Genomic DNA, 19,434 nt, shown 5'->3' with positions numbered 1-19,434 from the left:
GGTATGGGCTCAAGAGGAAGGACATATAAGTTCCATAGGAAAACTCTCATTTTCTCTGCACATCTAAATTATAAAGAGCAAATCTGCAATCATATTGTATGTATTGTTTCATTTTTCTCTTAGCAATCATCCTTTAAGACCCAGTTCAAAGATTGCTTCACCTTACACTGTTGCAGATCATATTATACTCATCATTTTACAATGTTTCAAATTTGAAAGCAAAAAATAAAGCAGTATGTGCTTTTCAGATATTTGGGAAAATAATGATCATTTGTCTTATACGTTCTCCTTTTCAAACTTTTCTATAGTATTATCATTCATCATGTCTTCTTAATATCTACTACAACCATATCCATCTGGTTTCTGCTCCCACTATTATACTGTACCTACCTTCTAAAGGATCATCATGCTCCAATTATCCAACCTAATGTTGTCTCAGATTTACATCCTACTTCTCTGTACCATGTGACTGCTACAAAGCCACTTTTGCCTCTGGAAAATGTGTGCCACCTTGGTTTTCTTCCTTTCTGTTATCACTTTCCATCTTCTTTTCCGTCTTTGCTTATCCTTTAAATGAATTTTCCCCCAAATTCTGTCCTCATCTTTTTTTCTCCTATACCATCTCCCAGGGCTGCCTTAATCATTTCTATAAATTATTAGCTGCAAGATCTGTATCTCTAGTTTTAACTTCTTCTGGTTCAGGCCCCATTTCCAACCACTACCAGAAATTTCCTACATATCTCACCACCAGTCAAATTCGGTACATCAAAATTGCTTCCCTTCTCTAAACATGCTCCTTGACTTATCTTGATGTCAATGGTATCACTAACTTCTCAATCACCAAGGATCAAAGCTTAGGTGTCCAATTTGGGGCTGCCTGATTACTAGGAAAAGAAAGTGACTCAGCCTGTTTAAGAAAACGGGGATTTAACATAAGGATACAACAGCCACAATCAATGGCATCCAGGGGCAGAAAATGAATCATGGCTGCATCACCTCAGTAGGACTGCAAAGCCAGAAACTAAGGCCACTTTTCTGATCTCTCTAGGGCAGTCTCTTGGCTCTGCAAACCTGTTTCATTCCCTAACTTTGCTCTATAGATCAGCTTTCTCATCATTTCCTTTAGACTTTAGCTTGCTTCACTGACTTCGAGGCCAGTTCTAAAATGATCTTTTCATTTATACGTATATCATTATCTGATTGTCTCAGAATTTCATAGCTCAAATTTGTGAGAAAGAATCTTACCAGCTCAGTCTGGCCTATGAATTGTTTTTCCCTGGTGAAGCGTCTTGTTGCTGTGGTCACAAGTATGGAATCATGTGTTACCCCTGTGGCTGTCTAATCCCCACCCTCCAGCACGCAACTGTGGTTGGCACGTGAGGGCATAGGTTACAAACCTGGCTATCTAATCTCACTCCTTCAGCACAGAGTATGGGTAGAGGACTATTTCAAGATGGTATAGGTGTAGTACTGGAGATGCCTCTGACCTCTATCTCCTCTCCACTTAACGCTTTCTCTCCATTCTGCCTAGTTCCCTCTTCATCAGCTATGTGCAAATTCTTCCATCAGCCATCTCCTCGTTTGCCTATCCAGGTAAGCAATGGCTGTTTCTCTGTCCATTCTACTCCTGTTGACTGCTCAGCATTTCCTTTCTTGCCTTCCCCTACTATAACACTCAACATCTTGGCTTGTCTTATTGCAAGTTATATTTATGCTTGGCATCTCCATTTGACTGTAAACTTATGGGTAGTTTATCATCTTTGCAGCTTTATGCATTCTGATTTGAATTTTTTTCCCAGCATTTGAAACACTGGCCAGATACTGTTATCCAAATATGTGGATGTTCACATCCATGGTGTTTATTTTAGTAAATTCTTCATGAAATTAAATACTGTGTTTACATGGTAATTATCTAATTTCTTAAACAAATACAGATGGTCCCTGACTTATGATTTCTTGACTTTACAATGTGTGAAACTAATACATATTCAGTATACTCTTTGACTTATGATAAACCCGTAAGTCAAGGAGTCTCTGTACAGCAAACCTCTTTTGAATGAATGGAGGCAGGAGTTGCAGAGGACAGAAGAGTAGACTATAATTATTATCTCAAAAAATTAATGCTGTAATAACTACATATCAATATTGCCCATAAATAATGAGTAAAAATGTAGAATTTAAAGAATTTTACTTGATTGTATTTCTAGTCAAGTTCTAGGTACTTGGGGGGAGAGGGGAGGGATAGCATTAGGAGGAATACCTAATGTAAATGACGAGTTAATGGGTGCAGCACAGCAACATGGCACATTTATACATATGTAACAAACCTGCATGCTGTGCACATGTACCCTAGAACTTAAAGTATAATAATAAGAAGAAAAAAAAAGTTCTAGGTATTCAAAATTTCCAGGTAAAATATTGAAAATTATATTCAAGAGCATCATTTTAAACTGCTTCCCAAAGGTAGAACATCAAGAAATGTTTAAGATAGTAGTTCATGGTTGGGCGCAGTGGCTCACGCCTATAATCCCAGCACTTTGGGAGGCTGAGGTGGGCAGATCGCCTGAGGTCAGGAGTTCGAGACCAGCCTGGCCAACAGAATGAAACCCCATCTCTAACAAAAATTAGTCAGGTGTGGTGGCGCGCACCTGTAGTACCAGCTACTCAGGAGGCTGAGGCCGGAGAATTGCTTGAATCCAGGAGGCAGAGGTTGCAGTTAGCTGAGATCACGTCATTGCACTCCAGCCTGGGCAACAGAGTGAGACTCTACATGTTTGGTATACATTAAAATCACCTATGGGGCTTCCCCAGCATATATATGCCCTGGGAACTGTCTGATTCAATAGGTGGGGTGGGCCTGGATATTGTTATTTCTTAAGCATGTTTCTGATATGCATTAAATGTTAGAACTATTTAGAATACTTAAAAAAACTAGTACATGTACATTATTTCAACTACTCACACAATTTCTGTAGGACTGAAACACAGAAATTAGCTACTGTTGGAATGAAACTGATAGAATCATTACCTTTGAAAAAAGGTTTTCTAAAATTTGTCTATCAAAATCATCCTGTGAAATTAAACATAAGACAAATGCCATTTAAAAACAGCAAAAAAATTTTTATATAATCTACGGTTTCTTTTAAAATAGTCTAAAATCTAACATACAGTAGGCATGATTTGATACAAATACAAAACAAAATTAAATTTATTTAGAAAATAGTTTCTCAGTAAGATCTTCACCTTCTAAAGACTTCCATAAAAATATGTAATACTTAAATAATTACTAATAGACCTTTCCCAAAACACTGCATTGTAACAAATATAAAGTTGGACTTAACTAAAATGGTAGTTATGAGTGTTAGAATGATACCAGATACAACTAAATATATGCATATTATGATAAATAATAGCATAGCATTAAGAGAAGAATGCCAAAGAAGGGATAGTATCTTCAGGTTTTCTCTACACATCATTCTAGAAGAGCAGAAAATGATGACAACTCAAGCCATGTCAATTTAAATAAAATTACTTTAGCTAAGAAGCAGAAAATGTGATCAAGAAAAGCTCAGTCAATCTTAGCCACTTCAATCGTATCAAATAATACTAAAAATAATAAATTTGAAGGCTAATCTATGCAAAGGCAGAATGCTAATAATACCAGAGGAAATTTGGCAACTATTGCCCTTATAGAATTATGACGTCACTGTAGCAGTTTTTTGTTCATTAGATGCTTGGATTAATGAAGATATAAATAAATTAAACATAACCTCTCCATTTTAGCAAACTTCCTAAAGAGGCTGAGTCTTTTAATTTTCTATAATTTCTTCACATTCCAATACATTCCTATCACATTTAACCCAGAAGAGATTAGGTAACATTCTAATGCTTTATAAATTTTATTTAAACCCACTATTTTAACTTAATACACATGCATAGATTTCTTAGATAAAATAATCAAATAGTTTGTATCATACAAAGGTGGTATTTCAAACTCTATTCAAGTAAGTCAGTCCCATGTCCCACCAGTGGCAATTTATTATGAAAATAATGTGTGTGCTGTGAAATGGTGAAGATCTCTACAGACTACAAGCATTAAGTGTTTTTATTATGTCCTCTAATTGGTTCTTATGACTTGGGTCCCAAATAGAGAAAATTAATGAATTAAAGAAATCAATACCAATAAAAAACATATTAACTGTACTACAGGTGTAGTTTAAAAGCAGAACACAAAAAAGCCACAGCATGGCAGAAATAAGAAATGATGTCATCTCACGCTGAACAACAGCCTTGTGGGGGGAAAAAAAAGAAAAAGAATATCACCATGCTGTTTGATCAGCACTATAAAAATTGACTTTGTGGAACTCATAATTTCATATCCAAAGATCAGGCAGTGAAATAAATTAATATGTGGGAAAAGTGGCATGGGGATAAGTGGTGCAAATATCAGGATAATAACGAATTTTCTACATTCATTTGGAAGGAAAAGGACCATTGTGAAACTACAACCACCACCAAAAGTTGTGGTTTAATTTATAAAATTAACAAACCCCAAACTTATAGAAAACTCAGATATAAAATATTTAATTAAAGTTGGCTTTCTGGTAACTCAAAATGTTTACTTATAATTGAGGTTAATTTCTTAACTCTTTATGCAATATAATGTACCAAATTTAGAAGCCAAGTGATTTCTAGTATGCATTAAGTTTATATCTAGAAAATTCTTTCTGGAATTCAGTATTTATTTTAAAAAGTGCATAACAGGAGTAAGAGAGGCTTACCAAAATATTTCAAAACTCAAGTACATTTTCCTCATCTCCAATATTTTAGAACGGAATAAAACATAAACTGAATCAAATTTTGAAACTGTCTTTGACAAGATAAAAACACCAAATATCTACTTAAAATTCATTTTGAAAATACAATCTCAGATAACTCAAACCAAAAGTGCTGACCATTGGTTTTCTCCAGAATACTCAGTTCTAAATGAACAAAAATTTATACGCACTTTTCTAGATTTTGAGAAACATTTTTGTTTCATTAGAAAAGTTATTTCTAACAATATATTAATAGAGAAATAGCACAATTCTTATTCGGCACCTAAGTTTTCATGAGCGAAAATATGAAATTTTATTTTTATGCATAGTTTATGTATTGATCCATGGGGCTTACAAATAGCAACACACTCTTGGGCTGATACTATCGTGGATTTTGCTTAAATTATGAGGGCAGGAAAATTTTAAAATCCCACAGGTCACAACTGAATCACATTAACTGGCTGATTGAGTAAATGAAGGGCAATTCTACAATGCAAAATAAAAATGGAATTAAGGCAGCTTTAAAAGAAAATAAAACTCATCCACCCAAAATAGTGCTACATAATTCATTACTTAAAAAGCTCTCTGTGGAGTACAGACATAAAGCCAAAAATAAAAACAAACATTGCAGTTGTGATGCAGCATCAGGTGCTTTTACTTCAGTGAATGAAAAATAATGGTCACAACTCAAATGAATGGGAATTTAATATGAATATATGCACCTTACCAGAGATGTTTGCTACCAATGATATCTTAGCAATTCCATATTCCTTACAAAGTCAGTATAATTGTTGTAAAAAAATCAACTGTGGTTCTGAATACCCATTCACAGTTGACCTCAACAATGTATCTGATGTAGGAGACTGAGTATCCGTGACAGGCAGAAGCATGTGATGGTCCTCAGTCCCAAGTGGAAGAGCTAATGGTAAAGTCATATCAGAAGGCTTCACATCCATAGTTTCTGATAAAGGACTTTTTTGTATGGAATCTTGTTCACTCAAAGTATGATCCTCTGCACTGGAGTCTAGAGTTTTATCTGCACCTAGAATGGAAGGAAAAAAAAATCTACATTATCTTTAAAACAAAACTAAACCCCTGAGGTAGACTAATGTACTTACCATTCCCAGAAATTACATTCCAACCACCATACCTTTACTCAAGCGGTTTCTCTTTTGTAGATATGCCCTCCTCACTATCTGTGTAAATTCAATCTGGGCCTCAAGGTTAAGTTCAAGCACCAACTCCATTAAAAAAAATGGACTTGATTAAGAATGAAACAGGGCGAGCTGTTATATCGGCTTAATCACACATTTGTCAATTTTCATATACTGCCTTGTGGCATCTATCTCTCTTATTGCCATTTAACATTCTACTCAGGTATGCCTTGAATCCTCAACCAGACTGTAAATTCTTTGAGAGTAAATGTCGTTATACTTCTTTAACTCCCTCAAAATATTAAACAGTGATAAGAAATACTCCTTTCATTCACTGAATGTTTTTAATAAGTTGTTCATATTATTCTGTGAGTTCAGAACAGTATGTATGGCACTTTCATATATTTTCAGAGGTGAGAAATTCTGCTCTACTCAAGGGATAAATCAGCACACTGACCAAAGATATACTTTTGCCTTCAAATTTTCCAATGGCTTTAACATGCTTCCGTTACTCTAAAGTGTTGACATGATTTTGGTTTCACCGTCCTTGTCACCCAGACAAAACTGCTTTCATAAAATTGTAATTATCTGTATTCTTCCCAAACTACTCTTCACTTCAACTAGCTAAGGTTTCCTTCTTGTCCCACTGACTCTTTACAATGTTCTCTGCCTGGAATGAATCCTCTCTTCCCATCTCCATCTTTGAACTCTTCTCCATCCTTCAAGTTAAAATTAAGTTTTTTCTAGTACTTACCTCAGAAAAACATAGTATCTTCTTTAGCACTTTTGTGTCGATTATGCCCTACATTTTCCCTATTTATTTAGTTTATTTAATTATTTATTTAGGTTTCTGGTCTCGCACACCAGGTTGTAAGTGCTTTGAGTACCAGAACTATGCCTTGTTTAACTTCATATTCCCTGAAAGTACACTTTACAGAAATTTAACAAGTGGTTAAATTAATGACTTACTGCAGTTTTTAGATGTTTCTAACTTAATACTTATGATGTTTAAGTATTTACATACCGGAAGGGCCTAGTGTCATGTCTAATAATGACAGAATAAAATGGTAAGCACAGGGAAACTTTTTCAAGAATTCACTTTAACCAATAGACTCAAAACTTGTTGTTTGGCTTTCCATTTTTATATATTATAACAATGTAGGGCTACCTGTTTCCCTATTTCCTCTTAAACATTTCTGGACCAGTGTTCATGATAACACCACCCCCCCCTTTTTTTTCGTAATAACCATAGTAAACCCTGAGTTATCCAGACTCCAGTATGGGAAACAGTGACACATAGCTTGCTTATATGTTCCTTCATGCTTGGGACTGTCTGTTATTAAGTCAGGTTTTAAAAGGAGGAAATGTTTCAAGTTTTTTTTTTTTTTTTTCAAATAAGAGATTCAATATGAAAAATCCAGTGAATGTTTCTGCAAAAAAGCTACTTTCCTCACATGTATATACCTAGTTTTTGAAATAGACATCTAATTTAAACTGCTTAAATGTAAATCTCATCTCAACATTTTAAGGAATAGCACTAATATGAGCACCAAATTAAAACAAACAAACAAACAAACAAACAAAACACAAGCATTTACCAGAATGGACTTTTGTTTTGTGCTTCTTTAAATTTTTAATATCTGTGTAAGAATTTCCACATAATTCGCAGATAAATGGTCTTTCTCCTGAAAAACAAATTTAAAAGTTTAAATTTCAATATTTTAAAAGCTGCTAAGACAAAAATATCAATGTTTATGAACACAAGGCAAAAATTATTATAGTGTTTAAATTTGGTTTCAAATTGTCACTTTAATCACCTGGTTATAATATAGTGAAATGAAAGATTCTATACAACCTAGACACTCCTTTATACAAAAAATCTGTATCTCAAGAAAACTTGAGCATTTTCATGAACAGAAATGTATTTGCAAACTAAAACAAACAAAAGCCTACTCTTGTATTTCTATGAAACATTTAGTGAGTGTCAATTATATGCCAGACACTGGCTAAGAGATACAGCTGGGAGAAAATAAGTGTAATAATCATGGTTTCTGCTCTCAGGTACCTGGCAAATTAGAAAATCCTTAAAAATACTGACAGCATGCTACAATATTACACTTCTCTGGAAATAAGAACTGTTCAGTGCTTTATGGTGTAAACTAAAGCGCGTGGGAATATAAAGTCACCAAAAACTTACTAAATCTCTATTAAGTACTCACATTATTCTAGGTAGGAATTATAAGGAGGAATTTTTAAAAAGAGAATGTCAGAACAGTATTCTTTCAAAGTGGCATTTTCCTTTAAAATTTTTTACATTCAATATTTTCTTTATACAATTTACAAACTACTTTTTACAATAAGCATGTCAAAATTAAAATTTGTTCCTAAAAATTGCATACTAAACACTGTTTAGTAAGAAAATCTGATGTTATCTTGGTATTACCTATTCCTTTTCATTTCTTGGTATATCTGTGCAATTTAATCCAAATCATTTAAAAACTATTGATTATCTGGCATATTTCTTGGAAAACCAACACAATTCTTTAACAAATTTAATTCATACTCCAAACAACTAAAAAAAAAAAAAAACAAAATAAGCAAATAAGTTGATATTTATACATTAAGATATTGCTATAGGTATAGTATGACTAAATACCATATAGTCCATAATGGCTTAAAAGTCAAGGTTTACATAAAAAGAAATTAAGAGAGAACAAAAAATAATACGTTCTCCCTAAACACAGACCTGTATGGGACCGAAAGTGTTTGTTGAGCTCTCCTGAGGAAATAAAACTTTTCCCACAAATACCACATATGTATGGTTTTTCACCTAGATGGAAAATAAAAGATAGCGAAGTGGTGTACTATACCAATATAATATTTATCAATTACAAATAATCTAAAGTAAGCTTTTCTGAAATATTATTTAAATTAAAATCTCTCTATATTGTACTTCAGAGGTACTTTCAGTGATCCAAGTAAATGAATATTAGTAATTATTATATACTGTTCATAAATTTTCATATATTAAAACTTTATTCCTCAAAATGTCCCTTCTAATAGAGATGATTTGGGCAAGGAATTTGATTTTTATATGATTAAGAACATGTCAATTCATAAACCCACATTTCTATTCTTGCTATCTACTATATTAATAAAGAAGAATAAAGTATGTAGGGAAGTCTTTTAAAAAATGTACCCTAAAAAAGCAATTTGTTTCCAAACTGCTATTTTGCATCTGAATTACCTTATTTGAAAATCTCAGAATACCTGTGTAGGAAAGGTCCTAAGAAGTTTAAAAATCCATGTTCAACCCAAACCCACTCCCCAACCCTAACTATAGGAGATGACCCTTTAGGAAGCTGAAAAGGTTTTTATAAAGTCACAAAACGCATCTCAATGCAAGTTTATATAATATCAAAATTATCTCACTGATTTTAATGTATAAGTTATATAATTTATTTCACCCACCTTGTATTATTCTAGAAAATAAGTCAGCTTTTATATTTAACAAATATGTGAAAATCATAAACATAGCTTATAGAAGTATAAACAGATATCTAACTACAAAGTTTCCGATCTACTTCGCTAAAAGGCCCAAGTCCCCTTTTTCTTTTATTTATAACTTTATTTTAAGCAGTCTCTCCCTGCCAAACTTACCTGTATGTTTTCGAGAATGAGTGATAAGAGAACTAGAGACAGCAAATGCCTTCCCACAGGTATCACATACATAAGGCTTTTCTCCAGTATGCCTACGGACATGATAGGTCAGTGTGCTGGCTTGAGCAAATCTCTGTCCACACCTATCACAGACATATGGCTTCTCTCCACTATGCTTCCTGTTAGTAAATAAAGTTAAATAAGTAAAACAATTTGGAGGTCAGTCTATATAGCAAGAATTCATAAAGTTTTTTACACATTTTATTTCATGTCATCTTAACAGGCCAAGACTATGTATTTAAAATCAGTAGTTGTCTCAGTGTAAACACTGCCAAAAACAAATATTTCTTATTATCAAAACATTAGTTCTGAGATCAGTTCAAAAAGTTTTTCCATGATCTTTATATGGTTGTCAGTGGGCCCCTAATACTGCAGGCAATTATTTTCACGAGTCTAGTCACTCTTTGACTTGTGAAAACTCTCTCCTCAAACCATCAGCATCTCCTCGCTCATTGTTACTCTCAGGTGACATCCCCGCTTCCTATTTCACTGAGAAAAATTCATATGACATGAGGGTGACAGTTCATCTGAACCCATCAATTCCAATTTGTATACTTGAGATCCTACTTAATGATATCACTTCTGCAGTTTCCCCAGTCCTACATCATCCATGTTTCTCACTCCTTTGGATTATGGTATACAAATATACTGATGTCTCCCATATTAAAAAAAAAAACAAAAACAAAACAAAGACCCTTGACCTTACTTGCTCCTCCATTCTCTGCTCCCCTTTACCAAAACCTTGAGACTCCAAGTGTTCTATTTACTTCCATTTCTTCTCTACTGGCCTCTACTAATGATACTTTTGTCAAGAGCACTGCTGACTTCCCACTTTGCTAAATCCACGTCAATTCTCAGTCTTCATCTCCCTACCACAGAATTTTACAATTGACCACTCCCATCTGGAATAACTTCCTTCACTTGGGATTCCAGGGCAGCCCTCTTTCCTGGTTTTCCTCCTCTACTGGCTGCTCCTTCCTAGTTACCTCTGCTGGTTCTCACCCATCTCTCAGAACTCATAAAGTTAGAGTGCCTCAGGGCCGTCTTTTGATCTCTTCTGTCCACATTCACTCTCTTGGTGACCTTAGCCAGGGTTACAGCTTTAAATACTGTCATAAGCTGATGACCGCCAAACTGTTATCTTCAGCTCAAACCAGTCCCCTGAACTGCAGACTTAGATAACCAATTATCTATTGCACACCTCTATTCAGAAGTGTTAAGTCATCTCAAATTTAACACACACAGAACTGTACTCGTAAATTCCTGCACTTCCACTTAAACTGTTCTACCCACAAACCTTCTGTATCTCAGTTAATGGCAACTCCATCTTTATAGGGGTTCAGGCCCAAAACCTCAGAATCATCTTTGACTCTCTTCCAGACTTCACATACAATCTGTCTGCAAATTCTATTATTTCTAACTTTAAAATATATCCAGAATCTACTACTACTTATTTCTTTCACTGCTGCCACCCTGGCCTGAACCACCATGACCCTTGCTTGGGTTTTATCTATAGATTCCTGTTTACCCTGATTCCACTCTTATAATCCTATACCAGTCAGAATGATCCTCTTAAATTGCATTCTGGACCATTCTGATCTTACCTCTGGACCAGTCTGACCTTATTTCCTAGTAGTCCCCACCCCCTGCTTATTTCCTATCAACCACTGTGGCTTCCTTGTGGTTCCTTGAATGTGTTAATACTGTTTGGTGGAACCACAATTACAATTCTACTGTCCTGAATTCTAATATAATAGTCTATTCATAAGACTATGGTGATTAAAAGACTAAAAGATCAAACAACTCATTTGGTTTTTTACCTTGCATGAATCTTGAGATTGCTAGAAGTTGCAAACTGTAAGTTGCATACATCGCATTTATAGGGTTTTTCTTCACCATGATGCATGCGACTATGGAAGACTAGCTGACATTTCTGAGCAAATCCTTTATCACACAATTCACATTTGTATGGCTTCTCACCTAAAGGAACAATAAAATTTATATTTAGAAGAAAATAGTGTTTTGGTTGCATAAGTCATATAAGATTTCATCAACAGTACTAGCTTTGTTATTAAGAAAATGTTAACTGTTGGAACTGAAAACAAATATAATCTTTTCCAGACCACTGAAAACACCAGTAGAATCAGAAGAAATTAGTGTTTCTGAATTCACGAGATAAGTACATACAGCATTTAAAAAAATACGAATATAGGGCTGGGCTCGGTGGCTCACGCCTGTAATCCCAGCACTTTGGAAGGCGGAGGCAGGTGGATCACGAGTTCAGGAGATCGAGACCATCCTGGCTAACATGGTGAAACCCAGTCTCTACTAAAAATACAAAAAAATTAGCCGGACTTGGTGGCAGGCACCTGTAGTCCCAGCTACTCGGGAGGCTGAGGCAGCAGAATGGCTTGAACCCGGGAGGCAGAGCTTGCAGTGAGCTGAGATCACACCACTGTACTCCAACCTGGGCGACAGAGTGAGACGCTGTCTCAGAAAAAAAAAAAAAAAAAAAAGTACAAATGTAAACGTACCAATGGGTGCTCATACTTTACAACCAGGCAGAGGACATGCAAAATAAAGGTAACTGTAGAAGCTTAGGGAACACTGTATGTGTAATTCCAATGAACATGTTCAGAAGTCAACAGAGTCTAGAAGTATGTAATGAGAAGTGTTGGCAATATCTGAAAATTGGCCTGAATTGTAATTACATTTTCTCTTTATCAGTTTTAATGTCTTTGTCTCTGTTAAATACTTGGTAAGCTAGAATCAACATACTTATTTGGAGGGAAAATGGTATAAGGAGTTGATGCATTAGGGCTTAAACAGCCATTAAATACTTGGTTACAATTACAAATAAATTTTCAACAGTTTAACACTGTTAAATACTTTGATGAATAGAAAAATATACCAAATTCTGGTCACAAGTAGTGTGTGCTAAGTACTCTTTATAAAAATACACTATATTAGTCACAGTATAAAAATAATTATATCTCCCCACACACCCGTCTCACCTGTATGAGTTCTTACATGCGTTTTCAGCTGGTTACATTGGGTAAATGCCTTTCCACATAAGTGGCAGACGTAAGGTTTGACTCCTTTATGTATTCTCATGTGCCTTCTCAAACTGCTGGCTTCTGAAAACACTTTCCCACATGTGTTACACATTGGCTTGGCCTTGGAATACCTCTGATCCAGCTCTTCCCTGGAGTTCTCCGCCTCATAAGGACTCTTGACACTGGCTATATTAGACATAGAGTGTTCTTTCAGAGCACAGTTTGGCTGTGATTTTCCACGTTTCCGTTTCACTGTAACAGTGTGCACAATATCTTGTGCTGGAAAAGTATTTTCCACAACTGATGTCAACTCGAGTTCTGAATTATTTATTTGTGCAACTTGTTCTACTACAGGTGTGGGCAGTTTATTTGCATCTAGGAATAATTCAACAGATGCATTCTCTAAGATGTCACTGGGATATTGCACTGTTTTATTCTGCCCTGTTTTCGGGGAGTTGAAAGCCTTCTTCTTCTTTTTTGTTTGAGATGACTTTTTCGCTAATGCCCCTTGTTTAGGATTTGCCTGAATCAAATCTGTAGATACTTCTGATTTCTCTCGATTATTATAATCTCGCAGAGTAAGAAGACAAGTCTGTTGATTCAATTCAATGTTTCCAGTAATACTAGATATCTCTGTAGAAGAAGGATTAGCAATAAAAGCAAAATCTTCCATCTTTATTTTGCATTTAGTGACCACCTCTTCCACTTTGAGATAGTCAGCAGCCTGATGAATTTCTTTAACATTCCAACTGCAAGGAAACAAGGCTACATGACAATATTCTGATCAAAGAAAAACTTTTCGAAACAGAGCTGCATATATACTTCAATGTATTTTAAAGACCTAATGAAGCAGAATGCTGAAAAAGACATAACTAAGAGAAAAATATATTTATAAATTCATTCAGAATAATGTTTAGGTAAAAAATCTCCAATTTTACAGAACTTCAAGAGATGAAAGATAATGGCTATTCACAGCTGACAGTGAACCACTGCAGAAAAATTAAATGTTAAATTTTCTGGCTTTTTTTTTTAAAACCCTAGAACACAAAAATAGCTGATGGTAACTCACTACCTCCTCCATTCATCCTGAGGCTTCTTCAGATAGCAACCAACTTTTCTGGATTGGCAAGAGGGAAAGTCTAATGACACTTGTTTCCTACTATTTTCTCCTGCTCCCGTGAGGGACTTTAATTATGTTTCCCAAACTTTGCTGTGCATGTGAATCACCCAGGAATCTTGTTAAATGTAGATTCAAATTCAGTAGGTCTGTGATGGGGCCTGAGATTCTGCATTTTTTTTCTGTTTTGAGATGGGGTATTCCTCTGTTGCCCAAGCAGGAGTGCACTGGTATAATGATAACTCACTGCAGCCTTGAACTCCTGGGCTCCTGCGTCAGCTTCCCAAGTAAGTGGGACTACAAGCATGTGCTACCATGCCTGGCTATTTTTTTTGTAGAGGCAGGGTCTTGCTATGCTGCCCAGGCTGGTCTCGAACTCCTGGCCTCAGGTGATCCTCCCACCTTGGGCTCCCAAAGTGCTAGGATTACAAGCGTGAGCCACCAGCACAGCCTGCATTTCTTAATACACTTCCTGGTGATGCCAATGTTGCTTAGAGGAATCCACTTAGAGGAACAAGGTTTTAGAATGTTAAACTCTCTCTAGCAACCCTCCCACCTTTTTTGGTGATACTCAACCCAAATTAGCTGGAGTGTTTGTGATGTGAGAGTTACAAAGAAAGATTTAAGCCACCTTGTTCAATATTCTAGTCAAATGTTTACTAAGCATCTACCATGTGTGGTACTAAGATATTAATAAGTAAATAGTCTCTGCCCTTCAGAAGTTCACAATGTGGTGAAAGGTTGTTTGATTAATCTAGCACTGGCTCTGGCATTACTGGCTGACTTAATTAGGGTAAGTCAGCATCTTTGGGGGGTTCAACTTTCTTAGCTGTAAAATTAGAGTTGAGTTGGTGTTAACACTAAAAACATGACTGTTATAAGTATTTGAGGACGGAAACACACACACACACACACACACACACACACACACACCCCTTACCCTCAAATAATCTTCCTACTTGATTTTTTTCCCTAAATATGGTTTATCTTTGGGAAGATGATCTCTTTCCCTCTCTGTTGTAAGTATAAGCCAGAAAAGGGTTTTAATCATAGCTGACAATGTAAATATAGTGCTGGTGATACTATTTCAAAGGACTAAAATTTGAAATAAAATAAAAAATAACTAGTGTCATGAACCTCTAAGATCTCTAAAAGTATGCTACAGTATCTACAAATCTCTACCCATGTTCTCATCATCTTCTAATTAAACTTGCTTTGCCTCAAGTGCCACCTGTATGTTTCCCCTTATTTAATTTAGCGTCACAACAGCTTTCTAAAAATTGTCTTTTGGGCTGGGCCACTAAAAAAGATCTTTTGGTCTCTAATTGTGTTTAGTGCTCCATAAAATAAACCGCCAAACAGATAACAAGGTCAGCCTTTAAGACCAATATAAGTTAGCAGGAAGTCATACATTAATTGTTCAAGGCCGGGTGCAGTTGCTTACGCCTGTAAGGCCAAGGTGGGCGGATCACCTGAGGTCAGGAGTTCAAGACCAGCCTGGCCAACATGGTAAAACCCCGTCTCTACAAAATACAAAAATTAGCTGGGCATGATGGCGGGTGCCCGTAATCCCAGCTACTCGGGAGGCTGAGGCAGGAGAATCCCTTGAACCTGGGAGGTGGAGGTTGCAGTGAGCCGAGATCACGCCATTGCACTCCAGCCTGGGTGACAGAGTGAGACTCCATCTCAAAAAAAAAAAAAAATTTGTTCAACATTGAAATGGTAATTCATACAAACTATTCATACAAACTATTTCATAGATGGCTATAATCTCAGTCACAGTTAAGAGCACCAATCAATACTTCAATAACAGATTTGCTTTTGTTTACAAGTATTAGATAACATCCTGTGAACAGTCACTGAAGGTCATTTAATTACATATTGCCAGGTACATGCCTAAATGCTTTATAAGATTATCCTCAGGACATGCCTATGAAATCTATTATAATCCTCATTTTACACACAAGTGAAAAATCAGAAGTCCAAAGAAATAAAGTAACCTGTCCAAGAGCACAGAATGTTAGAACCAAGATTTGACCAAGGTAATCTGGCCCCTGAGCCAACTTAATATATTCTACATGTTTTCTTAATCACTAAGTTGTAAGCCTTTCTATTTTGGTATAAATCCTCTCTTACATTTCTAGCTGAACTCGAGGAATTAGCTCCCCAGTCTCCAGGAAAGATATGTACCAAAAGAGACTGAACAAAACACCTGGCTGTTCTTCACATTGGTTCTTTGCGTGAAGTCTCAAAGAAAAGTGCTCTACCGTGTATTCAAATCAAGATTTTTTTGTTTTGCATAGTTAATTGAGAGAAAGGGAAACCATTAAATTGCAGGCCAGCCAAAATTCACACTGCTCTTTTCCTTTAATCAACTTATAAAGAACTCACTTGAAGATTTCATTATACCAAAATTTAAAAATAATTCCAAAATAGCATGAAAGTTTACTTTTCTCTCCCTCCCCTCCCCCCACTGGATACTTCTTACACAAGAATGTTTCCTCGTCAAAAGGATTAATGAGCACCCTGATTCTAGATTTTTAAATAAGTATATTTCCATGATAAGTTACAATATAAAAGGGAGGGAAAGATTTTGCTTAATGTATACATGCACATCTCTACAGAGATCTGGAAAAGAATTAATATATATCAAAAGGTTAACAGGGGTTATCAGTGGGTAGCAGAATTTCAGGTGTTTCTTTTTTGTTTTTTCTATTTTTTCTCCAAGAAATGTAGAATTAAAGGGGGAGGAGAGGGTAAAGAAGAAAAATAAAGAAATTAACGTTCAGTGGGAAGTGAATAAGGATCAAGTAAAACCTTATTTAGCCTCAAGGTAGTTATTACCATCTCATTTTGACAGATGGGGAAACTGAGGCCCACAGAGATTGCATCATGCTCAAGGAGACATAGCGACTGACAGGAAAGATCTAATTCCAAAGCCTATAATCTTCCTATGTCAGAAGATTATGAACAGTCTACTCATGTTCACTTTCATAAGAGAGACAGAAATAAGACGGGGTAATTTAATCAGTTTCTCTTTGCTTTTATTCCCTCCACCTTTTCCCCTACAATCTGTAAATGTATTGATATTAATCTAATTATACGGTTCGTTATACAGGGGAGACACACAGTGCCTGCATTATCAGATTCCTCAGAACCCACTTCTTGTTAATGCAGTGACATCAGTAAGCATCTTAGAGAATCATTCTAGCATCTCTGACCTTACTTCAGTATTAGTACTGGTAGGTTAATAGAGATAACAGGAGTCAGAATGAGGGAGACAGAAGACCAGAGGAATTCAAGGACCAAAAAGCAATGGGAAACTGGAAGTAACTTAGAATTTTTTGTTTGCAGCCTGGCCAGCATGGTGAAACCCTGTCTCTACCAAAAAATACAAAAATTAGCCAGGTGTGGTAGTGCACACCTGTAGTCCCAGTTACTAGGGAGGCTGAGGTGGGAGAATCGCTTGAACCCGGGAGGCAGAGGTTGCAGTGAGCCGAGATTGCCCCACTGCACTCCAGCCTGGGTGACGGTGAGCCCGTCTCAAAAATAAAATAAAATAAATTCATTGTGTTTAATGTTCAAGTTTACATAAGTGAAATCACAGGCTTTGTTTCAGTAAATAAACGTGTCAGAAATCTGTTTATTATCTGTGCTTATGAAATATTGCCTGCTCATCGTAAATCAGTGATACTGATTTCTTTATAAAAACAAACATTGTGTGCATAAATAGGTGAAGAATTTGAGTTCAGAGAATGAATGGAAAAAATACAAATCTACTTTTGCTGTGAAGACTACTGACTAGCTTTTATAACTGAAAATAAAATGTGTACTTTACCTGTCAAGATTTAAAGTTCCTGTGTATATAAACTCCAACAGTTTCTGAAATCCATCAGCCTTCACCTGACTCTGATCAAGAAAGACATTGTTCTCAGAAGTGCTTCTGTAGATCGCACCAAAATACTCACTAAAGGAGGCCAGCACATTCCTATGAGCTTTAAACTGGAATTCCCCAATCACTATGGTGCAGTCACAAAGAAAACCTGCTTCCCGCTGTTTGTTCAGTCTCTCTAAAAGGTGCTCACAGTGGTGCGAATACTGCATTTTGATATCAGAATGGAATTTTACCCTTGATCTAAAAGACAAAAAGAAACAGTAAATCAGTAACCGTAAGTTCTCATCAACGTTCAGTGAGGGAAGGGACAGAGGACATAACTTTAACAATTTTAGCCCCCTTGAAAATCCTTATCAAACATACATGGTTAAGAATGAAGGGATGAGTGCCTTTCTATCTTTGGTTACCTTGATCAACTAACACAATCCTTTGGACACATCAATAAGTGACGGTGAATGGCAACACTTCTACCACCTGCAAAAAGCACCGCAAAACCTGACGCTTTCACATCTGTTGAACCCTCAGATTTTCAAGCTCAGTAGACATACTTATGTTACAAAAAAAATTTTTAAACCACTAAGACATGATCTCTTGGGACAGATAGGGGCAGAACAGTACGAGTTTTTAAAAACTGCTCTCAAGTCACCAAAACCTGTTAGTTTCCCCAGTGCAGTTTCTCCAAAACGCGAGGTGGCTGCCCAGAAAGCCGGGAATGCGCCCGGCCATAGCTTGCTGTCAAAGGTTCTATCACTCGCGCTAAGGAGGCCACACCTTCTCCCTTCCCACTCTCTCTACGCGAGGCGGCATCTGAGAGTGACAACCAAAGCCAGTCCCTCCTCGGCTTCTGCCGCCCTGCCCTCTGCCCAGCTCCCACTCCCGCGAATTCCCACAGCAGAGGTTGTGGCCCAGGCCACCCCGGGGCTGCCTAGCCCAAGCCTTCCACTTGCCCCCCGACCCGTGCTGGAACTCCAAGGAGCCTGCCCTCCGATGGCCCAGGTTCTGGAGAGACCGGGAATGGCGGGCTTGGGGTGAAGTAGGAACTCACCGATAGCAACCCAAGGGGGAACACAGTTTCTTCACTCTGTCTCCGCCATCTTGGGAGGACGTCACCGCGCCACGCTCCGCCCCTCCCTTCCTTCCACGGTGGCGTCACGTCCGGCTCTGTCTTCCCGTGGCAGTGCGGGAGGTTCTGGGGCCGTGGGGGTCCGGCGCCGGCCAGGGCGGTACAGGATGTTCCACAGAGACCCACTCCCCAGCATGCCAGGGGTCCCCCGAAGCAGCAGGCGTCATGGATACGAGAGCTGAGGGCTCGCTAGCTCGCAGCGCTCCGCCTGTCTTCCTCATCGCGAGCATTCTGGTGCCGGCAGTCAGCGTCTGGCGCTCTGCCGGGGCTCTGCGCCGAGGCCCGGCAGCACGGTACCGCGGGCCTCTCTCCTGAAGCCAGCTGCGCACTGCGTGCGGGGGCTTGTAGTTGCTTGTCTTCTCCCATCATCCTCCCCTTCCTCGGGGCCCCACCGGTGGAAACTGCTGCATGTGTACTCGGATCTCTGCCATGGGGGATTTTTTAGCTGAGACTCGGCACCCCTTTCCCGCTTACGTACCTGAAAACTCTTGGCACCCCCTGGTTTTTTTGTGCCCCAGCCAACTGTAGCTCAGCTTCCAAGATGCCCTTACC

At 37.4% G+C, this 19,434-nt stretch overlaps 1 protein-coding gene across 3 annotated transcripts; it reads right to left on the bottom strand.

Annotated features, from left to right (window-relative positions):
- Nucleotides 1–3,875: 3,875 nt before the first annotated feature.
- Nucleotides 3,876–19,271, bottom strand: MYNN (myoneurin). Of its 3 annotated transcripts, XM_004037983.4 has the most exons (8): nt 18,805–19,271; nt 17,703–17,999; nt 12,706–13,496; nt 11,512–11,671; nt 9,632–9,810; nt 8,718–8,801; nt 7,570–7,656; nt 3,876–5,859 (listed from the first exon to the last, which is right to left on the bottom strand). In XM_004037983.4, exons 2-8 carry the CDS (start codon nt 17,966–17,968, stop codon nt 5,597–5,599), a joined length of 1,830 nt encoding a protein of 609 aa, XP_004038031.1. In that variant the 5' UTR covers nt 17,969–17,999; nt 18,805–19,271; the 3' UTR covers nt 3,876–5,596. The 3 variants fall into 3 exon arrangements, with proteins under 3 accessions (XP_004038031.1, XP_018880272.1, XP_063560418.1); XM_019024727.3 differs by lacking the exon at nt 8,718–8,801 and having other exon boundaries at nt 18,805–18,907; XM_063704348.1 differs by lacking the exon at nt 18,805–19,271 and having other exon boundaries at nt 17,833–17,959.
- Between the last annotated feature and the right edge of the window lie 163 nt (nt 19,272–19,434).

The sequence above is a fragment of the Gorilla gorilla genome, chromosome 2 (genome assembly GCF_029281585.2).
Source record: "Gorilla gorilla gorilla isolate KB3781 chromosome 2, NHGRI_mGorGor1-v2.1_pri, whole genome shotgun sequence".
Classification (NCBI taxonomy): domain Eukaryota; kingdom Metazoa; phylum Chordata; class Mammalia; order Primates; family Hominidae; genus Gorilla; species Gorilla gorilla.
Note: the sequence above shows the minus strand (reverse complement) of the source record. Positions and strands in the feature narration are given on the sequence as shown.

Coding starts and splice junctions, on each gene's coding strand:
- MYNN (XM_004037983.4), bottom strand. CDS start 17,968: ATGCAGTATTCGCACCACTGTGAGCACCTTTTAGAGAGACTGAACAAA. Junction 11,672..12,705: donor GCATGTAAGAACTCATACAG/GTGAGACGGGTG, acceptor TTGTTCCTTTAG/GTGAGAAGCCATACAAATGT. Junction 5,860..7,569: donor CAAAACAAAAGTCCATTCTG/GTAAATGCTTGT, acceptor CTTCCATTCTAG/GTGCAGATAAAACTCTAGAC.